Genomic DNA, 20,079 nt, shown 5'->3' with positions numbered 1-20,079 from the left:
AACCATTGTAGTTTTTTACCTTAATGCTCATTAAGCAAATATTGAATTATTACTCCTTTACAGGCATCTAGGAACACTTTTTGAAGGGGTGGGAGTGGGGTATTTTTCCTAGAGGTAGTTTCTCTTGTGAGGGTGGAGAAACTCTTCTCTAAAATAGTTATAAACCTTACCTGGACCCATAAGAATCTTTGCTGTAAAGAAGAACCATATTGGTTCAGCAGATACTTCGCTAAAGACAAAAAAGCTTACTATTTTAAACAATAGGATTACTGAATTGTTTGGAAGAGAGCTTATCAACAAATGTTAATAAAAGTAAAAAGATACAATAAACAAAAAGATCTTAATTCAACAGCTTTAATAAAAAAACAAAATAAGTTATTTGGTCAAGACATTAATTACCCCCTTGTATAATTGCATGTTGATGTCACATTGTCACACATTTGCGAAGACTGCAGGTCACTATCCCTATCGAATACTATCCTTATGGGGCTCTCCTAACCTTTACTTTACCTAACCTAACTTAAAAATTAACTTTTAAACGTTGAATTTCTCCCCCCCCCCCCCAAATAAAAATTCCTGTCTTTGATTACTCTAAAAGTGTAAGGTGTTATTTTTCTTGCCATCTTGCGGTTTATTGTATTAGTACCTAGTATAAACATCCGTGCCCGCACTTCCTCATAGAATAAATGTCAAAAAACATAAAAATAGCTAGATGCCAGATTACCTCGATACATGTTTAAAATTAACCATTATAAAGTACTAATACTTTAAGATTGTGATTGTTTAATCTGATACCTTTAAGATCCAATATTTTTACTTTTGGTGATTTCATAAAACGGTTTTATGTGAAAGTGATATTTTACCAAAAGATAGATTATCTATTTTTTAATATCTGTTGTTTAACTTAATTTATTTATGTTTTCTCATTTTGTTATTGTATTTTAGGTATGTTGTTTTAATAATTATTCAATAACTCTCTAATCCTGTTATGAGTAGATTACATGGACAATCATAGTTAATATTACAATGATCATATTAATATTAATATGATATGTTTTTAAGACCGTTATTGCATAAGAAGATCAAATCTTGGAAAACCCGTCAAAGGCAGTCAAAACTAAAGACATCCTTTCAATGAATACCAATTAAATAGATAGATAATACTAAAAAGATATACAAATAGGAAACAGATAGGAAACAGGAATGGAAGGGTTGACTACTATCAATAATTCTTTTTTTCCCTAGAATTATGTGTTATTAGAATTTAAATATTTGTTTGCCTCCTGATAGATAGATAGATAGATGTGTGTAATTATTTAAAGATACAGATATTAGATAGATAAAGATATTAGATAGATAAATACAGATACTAGATAGATATAAAGTAATGGAAGGGTTGACCACGATAATCAATACTCCCTTTTTTCCCTAGAATTATTTCTTTGACTCCGCCCCATAATGACTGATCAAACAAATGGCTCTAGGGGTGCAGTGGGGAGGATGTTTCAATGATCTGACCACAGTGAGGTAAAAAAAGATTAAATGAAAATTGAAAAAAAAAAATTCATGAAAGTGATTAGTTGTGCGCCTACAGTAAAACTCACTTTGTTTGTTGGTCAGTCAGTCAGTTCGCCTGTCACACTATAATTTACTTGGCTGTTATTTCAACAGTTTTTTTTGTGAATATTCCCCATACGAATGATGTTGTCAAATAAATATCTTCCGTTGTCAGTCTTTGCAGGAAAAAAGTTATTTTCTCAGCTGCTTTATGAGATAAGGTCCTGAAATTACTAGACTCACTTTTCAGTTCGTATTTTGGTCAATCTACATATGTTTGTTTTTATATTTGTACTTCTCATCTTATGGATGTCGGTAAAATTATTTCTTTTAATTATTCAATCTGCATTTAATAATTATTAAAAAATCTGGTTTCCACGGATTTACTGCCACTGTGAACCACTTTTTCTCACTTGCTTGACCTGTTTCTTGAGAACGTGGGAGTTGACTACAAGAGATTTAAGTTCTACTGTCTTATAATACCTATTAATCACAATAAATTTAAATACTTACTTACCATGTAACTTTTATAAGTGACTAGAGTAACAAAATGACTAAAGAACCGGTTAAAGATTTACAAGAGAGAGAACCCTTTTTTTCATAATTTACATTACACGTTCAACTTTTCTTAAAAGGAGTAAATTAGAACTAAAAAAAATTTTTTGAACCACCAATCACAATCAACAAAGCAGGGACTTTGTAACCTGGAGAAGTAAAATTTTTCCATAACTTAACAACAAGTAAAACTTTATCTGTTTGAAACATGACATATTTTTTCATATTTTGTTTCTCTTGCAAAATTAAAGCATGTTATTTATCAAAGATCTTTTTAAGGTATACTATTCAGGAAGAGAAGTTAAATTGGACTGTAAATCATATAATGTTTTCAATTTCATAATAAGTTTTCTCATTCGTTTGCTTAAAAACTTTACATAAATAATTTCAAACTATAAAAGGGCAATATTGTTAATTAAAAAGAGGGTATACACCAATTTTTCTTTTCTATTTAGATCCAAGTGTGTATATTATACTTTTCCATATTTATTTTGGAGTGTTGTTTTTTCATATGTTTTATTTTAGCGTTTGTAACTTAAATTGCAATCTTTTAAGAATATGGTTCTGTTTATACTAAAAATTTTCTTATATTGACATCCACAAATAATAATATTACCCTTCCAACTCGAGGCTTCCAGTGAATTTGATTTTATTCACCAATCTTTTTTTTCTTTGATATTATTCTCATGGGGCTCCGCCCTTCTCGTGAACTTACAAATATGGGTGTCCTTGTAAACCAGCTATAAATGCTTGATTTAGCGCGCATTGTTATCTGACTTTTAGTCGTTGGTTTACATGGAAAACTCCCTACTAGAAAAGTTAGAACCTAAGGAGAAAGGTTTAACAATGTAAAAATTATGAGGGATTTAAACCCACAACCTCCAAAGGCATGCATTTAAATTAAGCATTAAATTTTTAGTAATATTGAAGAAACATCATTAAAGAATGGGAGTGAATTTTTGCGTGGGGAAAAATTGTAAAAAAAATATTGAAATTGGTCAACAAATTAGGGTTCAGTTTCTTAGATAAATGGATCATTGTATAGATAGATAAATAGATAGTCAGTTAGATAGATAGGAGGTACAATATAGATATGTAGATAAATAGTAGGATGTATAGATGGAAAGATATAAATATTGATAGATAGATAGATAGGTAGGGATAGATTGAAGAATAAATGTATATTTAAATGGGTTGTGAGAACGATAGATAGAAAGACCATTATTTTAGAAAGGCTTGTTTGATAAGTTTATAGAAAATAAAAAATAGATAATTTAAGGGATTAAGGTATAGATAGATAGATTATTTATATAGAAATATTAACACATATTTGGGAATTGATTATAAAATATCAGATGAATAGGATAATTATACCATTACAAATCAGCATGTTTTAAATGAACGTATGGACTTTCTGGTAACGATTATAGAGTTGCTGCGCTTTCTAGATCATACAAAATTTTTATAGGAATAATAAAGTTTCAAATCGATAGGACATACCTATGTTAACTAAAAAATCTAGCCGTCAAGTACTGACAGACGTACAGACCATAATTACAGAAAAGCTTCGCTTTTGAAAATTAAAACTTATGAAAGAACAAAATGACACATATAAAACACAATTAGTAATATAATTAGATAGATAATTATAGATATATAGATAGATAATTATATGTACATATAGATAGATACAAATTATAGTATCATGACTAAAAACTTGCTAAGACCTGGTTTCAATTAACCATTGTTTTCCTTTCATTAAAGTCTTTTATAATGATGATTTATTCACATTTTTATAACGTCATAATAAATATGGACAAAATATTTTACAATTAAACAGTGCTAAAAATAAATAACAAATATAGACATTTGTATTGTATAATACTAGCGGCTTCGCTATTAGGGGCTTTGCCCTAAGAGGTAAAAAAATTACCTACCAAAAAAAAATACATGCCTTAAAAAAATGTGGGTGGGATTTATCTGTTTTTTTTTCGAGAGGAGTGGGGGTGAGGGTTCTCCAAACCCCAAGATGATAGCTTAAAACCACCACAGTACAAGTAGCTATATTCCCTGAAGAGTAGATTCAATTCAGTTCAGCGGTTACCGAGATCTTAAGCTTCAGACGGACGAACGGTCAGACATCAGTATACTTTGTAATTTAGATTGAAAATAGTTTTTCTTTATAATTCTGATTTTAAATTTCGCTAAAAAATAAGCTCTTAAAATGGAATGAAATATTTTCTCCAGCCGTAATTAAATCGAATGTTCATTGTGTTTAATTCTTGTATTAGCTGTGTGAAGGTTTATTTCATGTTTATAATAGCAGAGTAAATTATTACAAAATTTACAAAATACCTACTCCCCTATAAGCCTCTAGGTACCCTCCTCAAAATAGTTATAAACCTTCCCAGGACATATGAGAAGCTACCATGTAAAGGAGAACCACATCAATTCAGCGGTTAGCGAGATCCTTCGGTACAGACAGAGAGACATGCTGTTACATTGTTATAAAGAAAATAGCTACTTATTCTATAACACATTGAAATTCACCTTTAAGGGCCTTGCTTCTCAGGGTATTTGCGGTAATTTTTTCGCTAAACGCTTTTAATTTTTCCATTTTCATGGCATTCCATACTTACAAACTTACAGACAATCTTAAAAACAAATAAATATAAAGTATCCTAGCTTTTAGGAAAATAATAAAAGGCTTAGAGAACAAGGTGCAGTCTTTGACTGTTCGTGTGTGTGTGTGTGTGTGTGTGTGTGTGTGTGAGTGTATTTAATTGCCTATTGAAGTCTTAATTAGGAAAATGTTGTAGGAATGTTTTGTTATGAAATTCTGTTTAATTTTAGGTTTAATATGCACTATTGTTCTACTTGAAGTTACAAATATTATGAAAAAATATTTTGTTTTAAATTGTCTTAAAAAAATTAAAAACTTTTTTTAGAGGTAGATAAAGAGCAACATATTTTATGGGGGTTTACATGCCCTTTACTAGTCTTGAATCAAAACTAAGATTCCTTAAATTATGTTTAGCCATTGACAAGATCTTACCTGAAATCTACTGGCAACATACTAGTCCAACGTATTACTTTTTCCATAAGTTTATAGCATCCTTCAAAGAAGAACAATTTTTTTTGTCATATTCATTGTAATAGATTTCTATTTATCTTTCTATATACTGTCTTTCTATCTGTCTAACTATCTGCCTATCTATCTATAAGATGTTGTTTAGTAATCATATGTGATTATTTCTGATTGTTTCGCCAAGGCTGTTTTCTTTTCAGATGTGCATTCACTTCCGCGCAGTAAAACATTTTAAAGAACTTTAGGAAATGGGAATTATATCTCGACCATAATCTTCAAAATGCAACGCTAAATATTTTACTTTTAGTTAGGTTCTAAAATATTTGAACTTATAAATAAGCTAAAAAAAGGTAAATGTGTACTACAACATCAAAATTCAACCCCTTTAATGTCTAGTTTAACAATCCCTCCAAATTTTTTTTTTCTAAAACTAGTTATCACTCCTCCACCAAAACAGATAAAAAGTATAAAAAAGACCTTTTTATAAAGTTATTGTAAGTTTTTATGAAACATATCAAAATAACATATTTGGATGTTGCTTTATTTTATATAATGGTTATTTTTTATACATAGTAATTTAAAATACTTTTCTTTTTGAGTCTTCGAGTCTTATATCAAGGAAAATCTCTTATTTATTTATTATTATGTCATTTTGCAAATATGGAACACCATAAAATGATGTGGAAGCTAGTAAAAGTGGCTGACTCAGATTATGACGTCAAAAAATATTAACCATTGAAAGCCCAGTATACGCTGTAATTGACCAATGCATGGTAGAATTTATAGTGGCCTCTCATTGGTAAATTTTTTTGACGTCATAATCTGAGTCAGCCACTTTTACTAGCTTCAATGATGTGAAAATAAGGGAAAGTGAAGGGACACCATTCATTTTACTCTTAACAACTTACTCTTTATCTTACAGTGCAGGGACAAAGGATCTTTTTTAATCTTTTTAATAGAAAAGCTACTCTATAATGTTCGTATGTCTGTCCATCCCTCTGTACGCCTGAACCTCTGTAAGGAACGTTTAAGGGAAACGTTGAGCCGTTCTGTAGATCTGTCTGGAATGCTTAAGGGAATGTGTTTTTTCTTGTAACAGATGAATTAAATTGCACTTTTTATAAAGATTCAATTAACTTGACAGTCAATAAGGGACTTTGTATTCACAGGGGTAAGAATGGGACAGAAAATAGCCCAAAACCAGCCCGGAACCTCTAGGAAACTTTCCTAAAAAGCAGAACCCAATCAGTTCAGTTGTTATTAAAATCTTAAACTTTAGACAAAATAAACATACTACTTTTTATAATAGAATATTCTGTGAGAGTTTAATGATTCTCTCAGCTACTATCTCTGTCTTTTTTATTGGTTTTATAAGCTTTGGTCTTTATGGATGTTGTCCAGACCGTATTTTCTCTGATTTTCTGTTTGTTCACTTTTCTTTCTCTCTTTACTTTAATTGTCATTTATTCTCTCCTTCTCTTTCTCCCTCTCTTTCTCTCTCTCTTTCTCTCTCTCTCTCTCTCTCTCTCTCTCTCTCTCTCTCTCTCTCTCTCTCTCTCTCTCTCTCTCTCTTTCTCTCTCTCTCTATTTCTGTATTCAATATTTCTCAATATGTCTTTCCGTGTGTATGTACCTAGTGATCTCGCTAACCGCTATTCCAATATGGTTGTCCTTTACAGCGAATCTTCTCATAGGTTCTGAAATGTATATAACTATTTTGGGTGAGGGAACCTCCATCCTCCCCTGAAAAATCGCCCCTGATCCCCCCGACTCTCGAAAGAAAAATTCTTTTACTTTAAAAAAAAAACTAAAATCTAAAGTTATGAGGAGGGGAGTCGACTACATCTCCCCCCATATTGCCCCCTAGGGGCCTCTAGGGGCGTTATTGCTAGTAAATATACACATTTATTTATGTGTCTATTTCTATTTCAATATCAAAAATAATCTATTTGAGTATGTGTTTTGTTTTTTACAAACGTGGCTGCCAGGGGCTATATTTCATAGATATATCCATCTATCTAATATCCATTATCTATCTATCTAACTAGCTGTAGGGTATATAGAAATGTGTATATTATTATTAGACTTTATACTTTAACATAATACAATAGTAAAATAAAGTTATTGAAATTAGAGCATGTTTGAAATCATATTGAAATCAATAAAAAAAGTAACAGGATGTCTGTCTGTTTGGCGAATATTACTTCAGAACCGATATGGTTTTACTTTACACTGAAGCTTCCGTTAGGTTCAGAGTTGGTTTATAACTATTTGATGGGAGATTGGGTATCTCAAATCTCACTAGACAAATCGTCTTGAAAAAAAATAATCCTCACCTTAAAATATAAGTAAAATTGATTAGCTACTAAAAATAGACTTAAACGCATAGATAGAAAGAGATAGCAAACTTAATCATAATCAACCCTCTATCTAAAATATTTATTACAAAGAAAAACATTTTGACATTTATATTTTATTTTCTCATTGAATTGTTTAATTATCTATTTTTCAATCTAATTATCCATTTTCTTACATCTAACCTTGATTTATATATTTTACCAAAATTAGATCATTAAAACGAGGATAATTAAGTAGCACTGATATCTCCTAAAAATAGAAGTTTTGATAAAAAAAATTAGTAAATCATATTGGTAATTTTACAATTTTTGCTCTTAAATTTAAAAAAAAACAAGAAAGATATAATGAAGACCATATAAAAAATTATATTATTATTTTGTCAACATTAGTATGTAGTCATAGTGGCTATGAAATATATTCATGTCGATAATATGTCAGCTATGAACACTTCAATAGCATAAAAACAATCATTTAAAATCTCATGTAGATAATATACTTTGTTCCACATGCCTAACCCAATAATGATATGTTTAAACTAAGTTAAATTCTCTGCACGTATGTCCCTGCTCTTTAAACTAAACTTGTTTTTCTTTCTGACCTTAGAATTTAAATAACACTAATTAATCAGAAAAATTGGCAGAATTTTATCAAAAAGAATTTAAATATTCACCAAACACTTTTGATTTGCATGAAAACACCTAGATATGTTTTTTTAATTAGCGCAGCTACCCTTTTAATTTAGAGGTTTCTAATAGCACTCGAGGGAGGGAGAGTAGCACGACCCTCAATTTCAATTATAGTTTTTTAAAAGAAGTAAAAAAATGTTTTTTGGGGGGGGATAAGGGAAATTTTTTATTCAGGGAAATTTCTCTTTTGGGTGTGAAGTCCATTGGTCTAGTGGTTAGTGAGACCTTAAGGTACAAACACACAGACATCTGTTACTTTTTATTATTTGCATACATATAGAATGCGTGGATAAATTGACAGGGGAAAATATGTCGTCAAATTAGATTGCTATTATGGACCTCGTTTAATGGTCAGTTTGCTCATCCAGTAGAACGGAAGTGGGTGGGGTAAAAGAGCTGGATGGGGGGTATCGCAATTTTAGCTAGTTGCGTATATCACTTTGTTAGAGTACATGATAATCTGGTGCAGCATCCAAGTAATAATATATATCGTTTTTATCCCAATTGAAAAAGAAATCTTAGTGTGAAAATAGCAATTTGTTGTTGAATAAAAAGCTAAAATCATGTTGATTACAAATAATCTGAAAGAAGGAATCAATTGATTTTTTAACAGCTTGTGATGGTAAATTTAGTTCTTTATAGCGCCAGTCCTTGATATGTATAACAAGGATAGGAACATTCAATATCGACAAGCTTTGATAAAACAGCGTTTGCACCTCTAGTCCCAAGTACTTTAACACAGTGAGAAATTTAAGGTAAATCTCTGAAATTAATTTTGATTTTATATTAAACATGAGGAAAGCAAAACTTCGCTACAAGAAAGGGGTGAAAGTAAGCAGAGGTATGTATTTAGTACGTTATTGTCAATTTTATGTAATATCTAGAAAACGGCAGGATCAGTCAAATTTTTGGAGTAGCTTAGTATTAAGGTTTTGTGCTAAGTTGAACTCAGGAATAAACTTTCACAATAAAAAATACCCTTTTGATATTTGAGGCTATTTATATGAAGCTACTAGTTAACGACTTGTAGAGTAGCTTTAGATATAAACCTATAAACAACTTCCTTCTTATTGTGTTGTACTCTTAATTAAATTGTATCTTAAATCTTTGCTATCAAAAATTACAAGGATGACATCATCCATAAAAGCTTAACATACTCATACAGCGAGTGTTAAAAGTATAGCACTTGAGATGGGGGGGAGGGGTTGGTTTCGACCCTACCCCCCATTTCAATTTAGTTTAAAGAGAAAGTTATTTTTGGGTGATTTATTGTAGGGGCGAATTATCTTTAGAGGGTAGTCATACCTTTCACCAAAATAGTTATAAACCTTCCCAAGACCTATGAGAAGCTTCATTGTAAAGGAGAACCAAATCGGTTCAGCGGTTAGAAAGATCCTTTGTTACTTTTACTTTTTAAAAAGAATTATCATAGAAATTACCATTTCAAAACCAGAATATAATAATTCTATAGTATGCATAAATAGTTGGTTTTAGAATAGCTAATGAAACAATATGATGAGCTGCTACGCTTTCTAAGAATGTTACAAAGGTACGGACGAACAGATACAACCTAAAAGTAGAAAATATTTAATTAGAAAACATTAAATTAAATTAAAGATATTCCCAGATAAGAAATTCAGATCAGTAGCATCGGGGGATAAAAAATTCTGGAGCGCGTCCAAAACTAATAACAAGGTCAAATATTAATCTGAAACTTTTCAACATCTTCATTAACCTAATATTTATTTTGGTGCTATTCAGTCAAGACCGCAAAACTATGTCTTACTACATAGAAGCAATTTTTTGCTATTTTTTTAGATTATATTCATTTGAATTGTTACAAATAGATTAAAAAATCGTTTTTCTGTTATTTAAAGGATAATTTTGTTTATAATAATTAGAGGGTATTTATTTATTTATTTATCACCTATAGTCTTATTTCATAATGTCTATGTCTATCTGTTTGTACTGAAGGATCTCATTAACTGAAATGTAATGTAACTTCTCGTATTTCCTCGGAATATTTTGGGGAGGAAACAACACCATCCAAAAAAAAAAATTACCCTAGAAAAAATGCTCCCTTCCCTCGATATTTCATTTAAAAACTAAAATGAAACCTATCACTCCCCCACCACAAATACCCCCTAGAGGCCTCTGGGGGTATAGCCGCTAGAAAATACTTACAGGATTCGGTAGCTTAAATGCTTTCTCAATAAGAATAAATTATTCTACTCTTGTTATTTTCATTTAAAAACACGTTTAAAATCTCATTATATACAGCAACTTAAACTTGTCGGTTCTTTGGGGGTGTTAAAATGATCTCGTATTTTCCGTAGTTCAATTAAAAAGGCATTAAACACACACACACACACACACACACATACACACACTCACTTTTCAAGGATTGAAATCGGACACTTTTTGCTTAAAAGATAGAACCTTTGGAATCGGAAATTTAAAAACTGTCCACATCTAGGATATTTACTGCAATTTTAAAAAATAATACAAAGAAAGATATTAAATGAAGTTTTACTTTGATAAATAGAAACATATGCTTACCTGGCCTTTAAGATTTTATCGTTATTGAAAAAAGCAATATTAAATCTAATTTTAAAAATCCTGCATAAATTACACGAAAATTTCTTGTGCTGACCTGTTGTGCTATGGTAGAAGGAAATACAGTGTTTTTACCCACGGTAGAATAGGATGAAAAGGTAGAATAGAATGGACGAAGAATTGGGCTGGGCTCGGCAACTAGGACAGCTAGGCAAGGCTGCGAATTGTTAAAAATTTTTTCATATTTTTATTCAGACAACAAAATTAAATTAAATAGCATTTACAAAAGCATTTTAACCTATATCTAATCTGTCCTACTCTTATTTCGCTATTCATTTAATAGATTTTTTCTGCTGTTTGAAGTGTGAACCATTTGAATATTTGTATAAAAAGATAATGTGGTGGGATTTAATAAAAACACTTTATACATTGGGGGCACGATATATGTATTACTAAAAAGCCAAGGATCATAAGGGATAGGACAATGATAAATTGAAGTAACCCAATAACAATGATAAACAAAATTTCTCTTTCTGTAAATTTTTAGCTGAAAAGCTAGGACACTACTTGTTTGGAACCAACCAATCACAATTCAATAAAAGACACTAAAGTTTTTTAGGTAACGGATAAGATAAAGTGCTTTTAATACATTGTGTATTAGTGTAATTTACAGTCAAATGTCCCATTCCTCCCTGCTAAAAGCAAAACTGTTGTATACTTAGCGTCTCTGTGTTCCAACTGCATTACATTATAGGCAAAAAGGGCTGTCTGATCGTATATTTTGTAAAATTTTAAAATATTCAAAAATTTCAATTATTGAAAGAGTCAATATGTCAATCATAAGGCAAGTGCCTTTCACCAATTTCAACGCAATGTTGATTGCAGAAACCTAAAACTGAAATACAAAAAAATTTAGATATTTTTTGCTAATATTTATAAAAAAAACTTTCATATACAACAGAAAGTCTTACAAAAATACCAACAGACAGACCTTTAAGACTTATGAACAACATAACATTAAAATTTTGTTACTCTGAAGAAACACTCGCCTCGGAGGGTGGGAAAAATGGGAGGGTTGAAAAGGTTAAACAATGTTTTTATTTCACCTACATTTTGTGGTTTTAGATTGTTACATAGTTTAGATATACAGATATATAGATTCAAAGATTATTTTGTAAATCTATCTTTTTATCTATAGATTTCCCGTGGGGGGGGGGGGGGGACTCCTGATACAACTCCTCATACATCAAAGGGTTGTGCTATTTGAAAAGTTAGAAACATTTGTAACTGTACTTTTCACTAAAAAACGAGAGGCAAAAACCTTTGGAGGGAACTTTAACCACAGCCCCCCCCCCCCAAACCATGAACAGGGTTAAGAACTAAAGAGAATATTCAATTTGCCCCTTGTTAAGTTGAAAAGATTTTTTTGTATAATTATTGCAAGTTGTTATTTTTATTGCCTTACAGTGGAAAAAACAGCCAAGAAATAAAATTATAAACATGAAATATTATTTTTTTGCAACTAAATTATAAGACGTCTTTTTAAAATATTATTCTTTATGCTAATTTTGTAATAATTTGTCCAAAAAATTTAAAATAATGATAATTTTCAACGCCTTTTTTCTTAAAAAATAATTGTGTATCTTAAATATTTTTAGTCTAAATGTAATTTGCATTTAATATGTTTTGAATTTGAATATGGATGTTGTCATCCTTGTTTTTTAGAAAAGTGTCACATATTAGCCTTTACTCTAATCATAAAGTGACTAAACATTAAATTTTCAGCCATTGTATTTTGTTTTAATAAACGTCTTTTGTTTTCATTTTATAAAATACGTGATTTGTAATAATTATGTTTTTTCCACTGTGCCTCAAAATTAAATACTATGGTAAAAGAAATTTAAAGTCATAAAAGGTATTTATGTTATTACAGTTTATACACAGATAAAGGGAAAGGTGAATGGTAAATAAATTAACGCCTTTCTATTCTAAATCTTTCCGTAATATCAATAATCATATACTTCATTTCGTCATTAATAATTTTGGGGAATATGCTTTTTGTCTTTTATTGACCTATTACTATATCCCTAAGATTAGAACTTAAAGATTATAATTTAACATTTAAATAGTTTTTTATAATCAAATTAAAACATTTTTTTATGGATAAAACATTTAGAGATAGAGAGTTCACTTGAAAATAAAAAAAACTGCCTTCTCCTTCAATTATGGGGAAGGGTACCACCATCCTCTGAAGAGAAATTGGCCCCCTAACTCTTTTTACTTTTTCTTTATAAATCTAATAGTAAAATAATGAAGAGCATAAGTTACATGAATAATGAAAATTAAAAAAAAAACGTACTTAAAAAAGCTTTACTAAAACTTTTTTTAAAATAAACCCTTCTAATAGAAATACATACTTATATATGGAGAAGTATGAAGTAATTCATATTGTTAAACTAGATTATTCTTTCAACAATAGAATGATTAAATTTCATTATATTAAGTAGCGAAGCTTCTCTACAAAAATTTGAGAGTTCTTCTGTCTCTAATTTAAGATAATACTGTAGATAATAATGTTGTCCTATATTGAGGACAGTTTCCTCAAGAGGATTGCCTCCCATAAATGCACTTAAGTAGCTGTTCCTTGTAAACCTTACAGTATCCTTACCAATGAGTGGAGCTAACTTATGCGCCATACCTAACCAAACTTTACTTAACCTATCTATGTTAATCCTTGTGAAAAAATAATAAGATATACTGAAACTTATTACTTACATTCATGATAAATAGAAGGTCACTAAAGTTACTTTAGACGCATACAAATTTTTATAACGTTACATGGCTGATTTTTTTGGGACACTTTGTAAAGCTTCAAAACATAACAGGACACTATTAATAAGTGAGAATAAGGAAAATTTGATATTATAGTTGAAAAGTTGAAGCATTTTATAATATTTAGATTCATATTTAATTCAAGGTGGGCTTTCCTAAGCTTTAATTAACCTAACCCAACTCTAAGAAAGTAAACAAATTACTTGTTTGGAAGTTTATTTGTGTCCTCATACAGTTTTAGGGAAATAGTCAAAATCGTATATTAATTTTTAATAATTAAATTAACCTAAACCTTTTATTTCAGGAGTGGAGATAGGCTTCTGGGTGAACAAACAACGAAAATGGATATCTGGTATTCAAGCGGACACCAAATGCTCGGACATCATCTATGCTCTACTCAATGATCAGGATTGTCAACCAATTAATCTAATTAGTGTATTTTTATATTTTATATTTGAGCTTCTGTACGGTCAAATTAAAGCAAATAAATAATATGTAGATTTTATTTATTCTCTACTTAGAGAAATTAGAAATGGGAACTATTACTCTAATATTATGATTTTCTATCCGTCAATATATCCAATTTTAGCAATTTCTAAGTGTGTAGATTTTTTTTTATGTCCTACTGTACTCAATTTTCTGGATTGTCAACTAATTAATCTTATTGGTGTATTATTATAATTCTATAGTTATGCTTGCCTGTCCTTATGTCCATTAAAGGTGTGTAAATATTATTTATTCCCTACTCATTTTAAGGCAATTACTAAATGTTCATGTATTATGTATCCAATAAGTTAAGAGACACCAGAATTTCCCTCTATGATTATTCGAAATATTACTTCCCTTGATAATTTTCAAATCCAATTGTTGACAATGCTTCTGCAGGGTCGGCTAGCCAACCGTGCCAACATAACTCCCAGCTACTTGGAAAAGTTTGTCCTTGTTGAGAAATGGCGAAAAGTAGAGCGGCCGTTGAACAAAGAGTCATCCGTTCTCAAGATTTACAATGCTTGGGGCGCTGAGGTTACCCAGGTATACTTAGATAGATAGATAACTAGATAGGTGGATGGATAGATAGATAAATAATTAGGTAAATATATAGTTAGATTATAGTTATTTATTGCATCGTATTATACACAGTGGACAATAAAATAAAAAAATGATATAAGATTAAAACCAGTTTTCTTAGACCCTGGGTGCCTAATTGTCTGTATTTTTTTCTTCAGATTTTTCAGTATGGCTGTGAACCGGTCTTAATCCACCGGATAATAATCGGCTTCGAAGCCATACTAGAAAAAGTTTAATAGATACTTACATATATATAAGATAATTATAAAGAGAAAAGAGATAGATTGATAGCACATGATGGCTAGAATTGTTTGATAATCTTATTGATCAAACATAAGTTAAAAAGCTTTAAAATAGAATATCTAAATAGATAGATGGATGAACTGAGCTCTACCTATCTTTTTTTAAGGTTGAGTTTATACTGAAACGTCTTATCAAGAACTCCCATGGCAGCAACAATAACTCTAGCAGTAACAGCAGCAATGCCTCAAAAAATCCGGCAACCGTGTCAACAAAAAATCCGCCAATGACAAATACGATACCCATGTCGGCACAAACTAATGGTAATGGTGATACAAAGACTGCTAATATAATTACAACAGCCAAAACGTTACCAGCCGGGCAACAGCGGATACCTCCGACAGTGTCCTCTAACAACACACGGAGACGTAGGGTGAAGCGGAGCAATAGTAAACTGGTGAAAAAATTGGCCGAGCTTGAACGGATGGAGGCGGATTATTCTGATTCTGACTCGAATATTGCCAGCTTCCAGGATAATATTCAGGCACAGGCACAACACTTTTATTAGAGCCTAACAAATCAAATAGAAAAAATCTTTAAATTAATTGTTAGTTTTGCGCTTTTTACATTGCTTGCATCTGCGTCAACAGCATATTGTGGTTTTTACTTGAAGGGGGAGGAAGTGGGCAAAAATATAGCATAAAACCACGTATAGGCTTAAAAAACAAAAGAAATATCCTAATGCTATTCTGGAACCTATTTTAAGCTTCCCTTAATCATTAATTTAGTAATGAGATGTTAACAGACAAACAAAAAAAATTACTATTTCATATGATCCAATATCTGTATTTGGTTTAATGAAAACAAAGGTTTTTCAAAAATTAATTGAAAATGATATTCTTAAGCTCTTAAGTCACAAGTCTATATAAAATAAAACATAAAAGGAAAACTTAATTTTATATAATTATAGGTCTCCACTTTGCTAGATTTTTTTCAACACATTAAGGCTATAGGGCACAAGTCATTTAATCTTTCATTAAGCCAATTAATGTGAAAAACTGCACATTAAATTTTCTATATAGAACTTTTCTAGCCATTAAAACACCATCTAAACTTACACGGCAGCAAATGAAAGTAATACCAAAGATAATATTTTATAAGAAATTATTAAATTCAGTTTGCTATTGATGTATCATTTTTGAATATTATGCCTTTAAAAAAAAAACATTAGACCCTGCCACTTTTAGTTAAACTTGAATTGTTGATTTTAGAATCCCCCCTCCCTCTCTTTAATTTTGAAAATGACTAAAACCCTGCCATTGACCTAAGTAACTTTTTCTAAAAATTGTTTTTGATACTTTTTTTTAACTATAAAGAACGTTTTGAGAATTTTTTAACAGGATTGCATAAATACTGCAGATGGTCAATTATGATAATGATCTCAACACATAATTGTAATGTCCTGGGTTTAGCTAATCAATAAAGTCTTCATAAGGTCTTTCAAATTTACAAACCGTAGCCACAGACAAGACTTTTTACTTTAATATTTTAAAATAAGGGGGAGGTGTCAGGAAGAGTCTATACCATGGTACCTGAACCCTATTCCCAATGCAATCTAAGTAAAACCTAAGGTAAAATAAATGAAAATCTCCTCCCCCCCAATTTTTAATTATTTTTCAAAATAAGGGGGAATTTTGGAGGAAAACCGCCTATTTTGTAATTCTAATTTTGAAACTCAACTTTCCAAACATAATTTTATTAGTTTTTTTTGTAGCACTGCAACACTCTGGAAAAGGCTAATGATTGAAAAATAATAACAAAGGTCATTCCTTACATTTTCTGCAACATTAATACTTGACAAAGTGTCCATATAAATCTGCTAAAAATAAAATAAACCGTTAGTTATCTTTATCATTTCCTTACGATCCAAACAACTCTCTTTCAGAATTGTATTTTAATGTGTAATTAAACGCAGTAAGGGAGGGTCATTGGGAAAATGAATATTCATTGGCTTAAAATCTTTGGGTACTTTTACTAAGTCTTGATTGGTTGATTCAAACCACCAGTGTGCCAATTTTTCAACCAATAGTTTTGATCTACTTATAAAGGGTTATCCATTTATGACTATTCTTTAAAATCGATGTTAATTTCAGACAAATTTTGTTTTAAACTTTTTGAATATATTGTCCATTTTAAAAATATTTTTAAATGAACACTAAAGATAATTTAAGGACATTATAAGATAAATATATGAGCCTCAAGAAATTATATTTTCTTCCGTCATAAACTATTAAACATATCATAAATAAATTTATGTATTGATAACAATTAAAGATATCGTATAATAAAAAAAAATATTATTTGAACCGCCGCGCCCTAATAAATGTGTAACTTGTACAGAAACTGTTGAAAATTATAATCCACCAGCGACAAACAATATTCCACACCTCCAGACAGCTGCATCTACAGAATCTGAAGGCGAAGGATTTCTATCTCAAGAGTTTAGACAGGTAAGCTTTACCCAGGTCATTTAATCTGTTATTATCTATCTATCTACATTTTAACACCACATGACAACTGCATCTACATAATCTGAAGGCTAAGGATTTCTATCTCAAGAGTTTAGACAGGTAAGCTTTACCCAGGTCATTTAATCTGTTATTATCTATCTATCTACATTTTAACACCACATGACAACTGCATCTACAGAATCTGAAGGCAAAGGATTTCTATCTCAAGAGTTTAGACAGGTAAGCTTTCCCCAGGTCATTTAATATGTTATTATCTATCTATCTACATTTTAACACCACATGACAACTGCAACTACATAATCTGAAGGCTAAGGATTTCTATCTTAAGAGTTTAGACAGGTAAGCTTTCCCCAGGTCATATAATATGTTTATCTATCTATCTATCTATCTATCTATCAATCTATCTATCTATCTATCTATCTATCTATCTATCTATCTATCTATCTATCTATATATCTATCTTTCTATCTTTCTATCTATCTATCTATTTGTACATGTTGAAAGTGAAAATAGCATGTCTTGTAAGGGAAAGTGTCAGGGCTTTGTTTCTTGTTTTATTAATAAGTTGTCATTATAACCAGGGATGCAAGGAGATTAACAAAATTTAGAAATTTAAAAAATTGCTCTTTCTATTACGAAGGATACTATCATATGTGCCTATTATTAATACTATAGATAAAATTTCTTGACGTTTTCTTTTTAGTATGTTTCTTTCAAAAAATTCAATCTGGTTTTAATTTTTCTCGTTTTTTGTATTGAAGTGCTTAGTCGAGCAAAAATAAATTGTTACCACACCATAAACATACGGGGATTTTGGGGTTTTCTCAGTGCTCGATAGGCACTTTGAGGTGAAGCACCTTTTTCTTTAATGATTCTCTCTCTCCCTCTTTAAAAAATCTTTCTATTTATAATTTTCCATACTTTTCTTTATCCCTATAAAACCCGCACCCCTATATCTTTCTATCTATCTATACCATGTCCTTTGTTTTTAGTAATATTAATCTATTGCGATTACTGTTGAAAAATGACCAAATTATAGAAAACATTTAGCTAAGTGTGCAGCTTATATGCCCAGGAGTTAGGGATCTTTTTTCTGTAATGTTAAACAAGCTTTTGTTTTTCTAGGTATTTGTTTTCATTATGTTGGATAGGGAGGGGAATACTTTTTTTTTCTAGATGCCATTTATTTAGGAGGTATTAACCTAACCTCCCCAAATACAGATAAAAAATGCCCAAGATATCTGATAAGATTCCCAGTTAAGGATAAACTTATCGGTCCAGCGGTTAGCGAGAAATACACACAAAAAATGTAGTATTATTGCTGAACTTCTGTCTATTTCTTTTTATATGGGTAGGTGTGTTATTAACAACATAAAAAGATAGATGCAAAAATAAAACTTACAGGGGAGCTAAAATCTTTCCAGAGCTGTCTAAAATAACCTAATTTAATCTAGAAAAAGCTTTTATTTCAACAGGATGGGGGTAATGATTGTTATTCACCTTAAATTTTGAGACTGTTTCCGAAAAATTACAATTATTCGTTTTACAGAAAATTATTCTCTCTCCCAAGCTTATGATTGTAAATAACCTTAAGCCTTTTCTCAGGGATACAGGGACTTGACAAGAGAAAATAAATCAATATCCAGATATTTTCAAATGTCTAGAATAATATCAAGGCATAATTTTAAAAATCAAATCTAAACTTTATTATAAATTTTGTAATGGATTGTTTGTGAATAGTCCCTTTCGTGACATCAAACCTTAAGGGCGATTTGTCGTATTTTTAAAATGGCTTTTTATAGGTTATTTTAGGTTAGGTTAGGTTATATTGGGTTAGGTGATTGCCCCACAGGGTTAGGTAATTGGCCTTGCAGGGGCTAGAAATAGGAGAAAACCTACTGTGAAAAATACGAAGAATTGTAAATTTATGATTATTAAAATCATCCTTACTATATCAAACTTTTATGTTGATTTTTCTTAGAATTAGGTTTTATATTCAAAGTGGTAAAGGGGCAATGCCTTAGACGGTTCGTTTTTATGTTGAAATCTATGTTGCTTATTTTGATTTAAGGGGTTGAAGAAACTATATGTTTAAAGACTTAAGTTAATTTATTTGTTTTTATGGGGGAGGGTTGGTTTATTTTCCGTAGTTGTATCCCCGCACTCCTTCCTTTACAAAATTATAATATACAATACATGGATAATAACACATACTTCAATATTTGGGTGCTCCCGTTAAAGACAATGGATGATGAATTTTCAAACATCCCCGATGATGATAAACAAGATTACTCTCTCTGTATATTAGGTTATTGATTGAAAAGCTTTGATACTACTAGTTTTGAACCTACCAATCAAAATTCTACAAAACTAGAAAAGTTTTTAAGCCAACGAATAAGATAAAGGGGATATAAAACTTTGGGTACCAGTGTCAATTAAGTTTATACCTGAATTAGAATTAACGTAAACTGCCTTCCCAACACCTCCCCGTGGCAAATTCCTGTGCACGTCAATAACTCAGCTTGATTGTATAAACTCCTAAATGTGAACTCTAAATAATAGGAGTAACAAAAAAGATTTGATTTTAATAATCAGGGCCAAATTTTAA

At 30.5% G+C, this 20,079-nt stretch overlaps 1 protein-coding gene across 1 annotated transcript in view; it reads left to right on the top strand.

Moving 5' to 3' along the window:
- Positions 1–20,079, top strand: part of LOC145319977 (uncharacterized) — a 91,507-nt gene that overhangs the window by 13,647 nt on the left and 57,781 nt on the right. The window contains exons 2-5 of the mRNA XM_080162388.1: positions 13,937–14,041; positions 14,519–14,664; positions 15,110–15,484; positions 17,341–17,450. Coding sequence (XP_080018514.1) covers positions 13,937–14,041; positions 14,519–14,664; positions 15,110–15,484; positions 17,341–17,450 — 736 coding nt within the window. The remainder of the gene's footprint in view (positions 1–13,936; positions 14,042–14,518; positions 14,665–15,109; positions 15,485–17,340; positions 17,451–20,079) is intronic.

Source organism: Acartia tonsa, chromosome 5 (genome assembly GCF_053477335.1).
Source record: "Acartia tonsa isolate MP-2025a chromosome 5, ASM5347733v1, whole genome shotgun sequence".
NCBI classification, from domain to species: Eukaryota; Metazoa; Arthropoda; class Copepoda; order Calanoida; family Acartiidae; genus Acartia; species Acartia tonsa.
The sequence above is the reverse complement of the archived record's forward strand: the minus strand, read 5'-3'. Positions and strand labels throughout refer to the sequence as shown.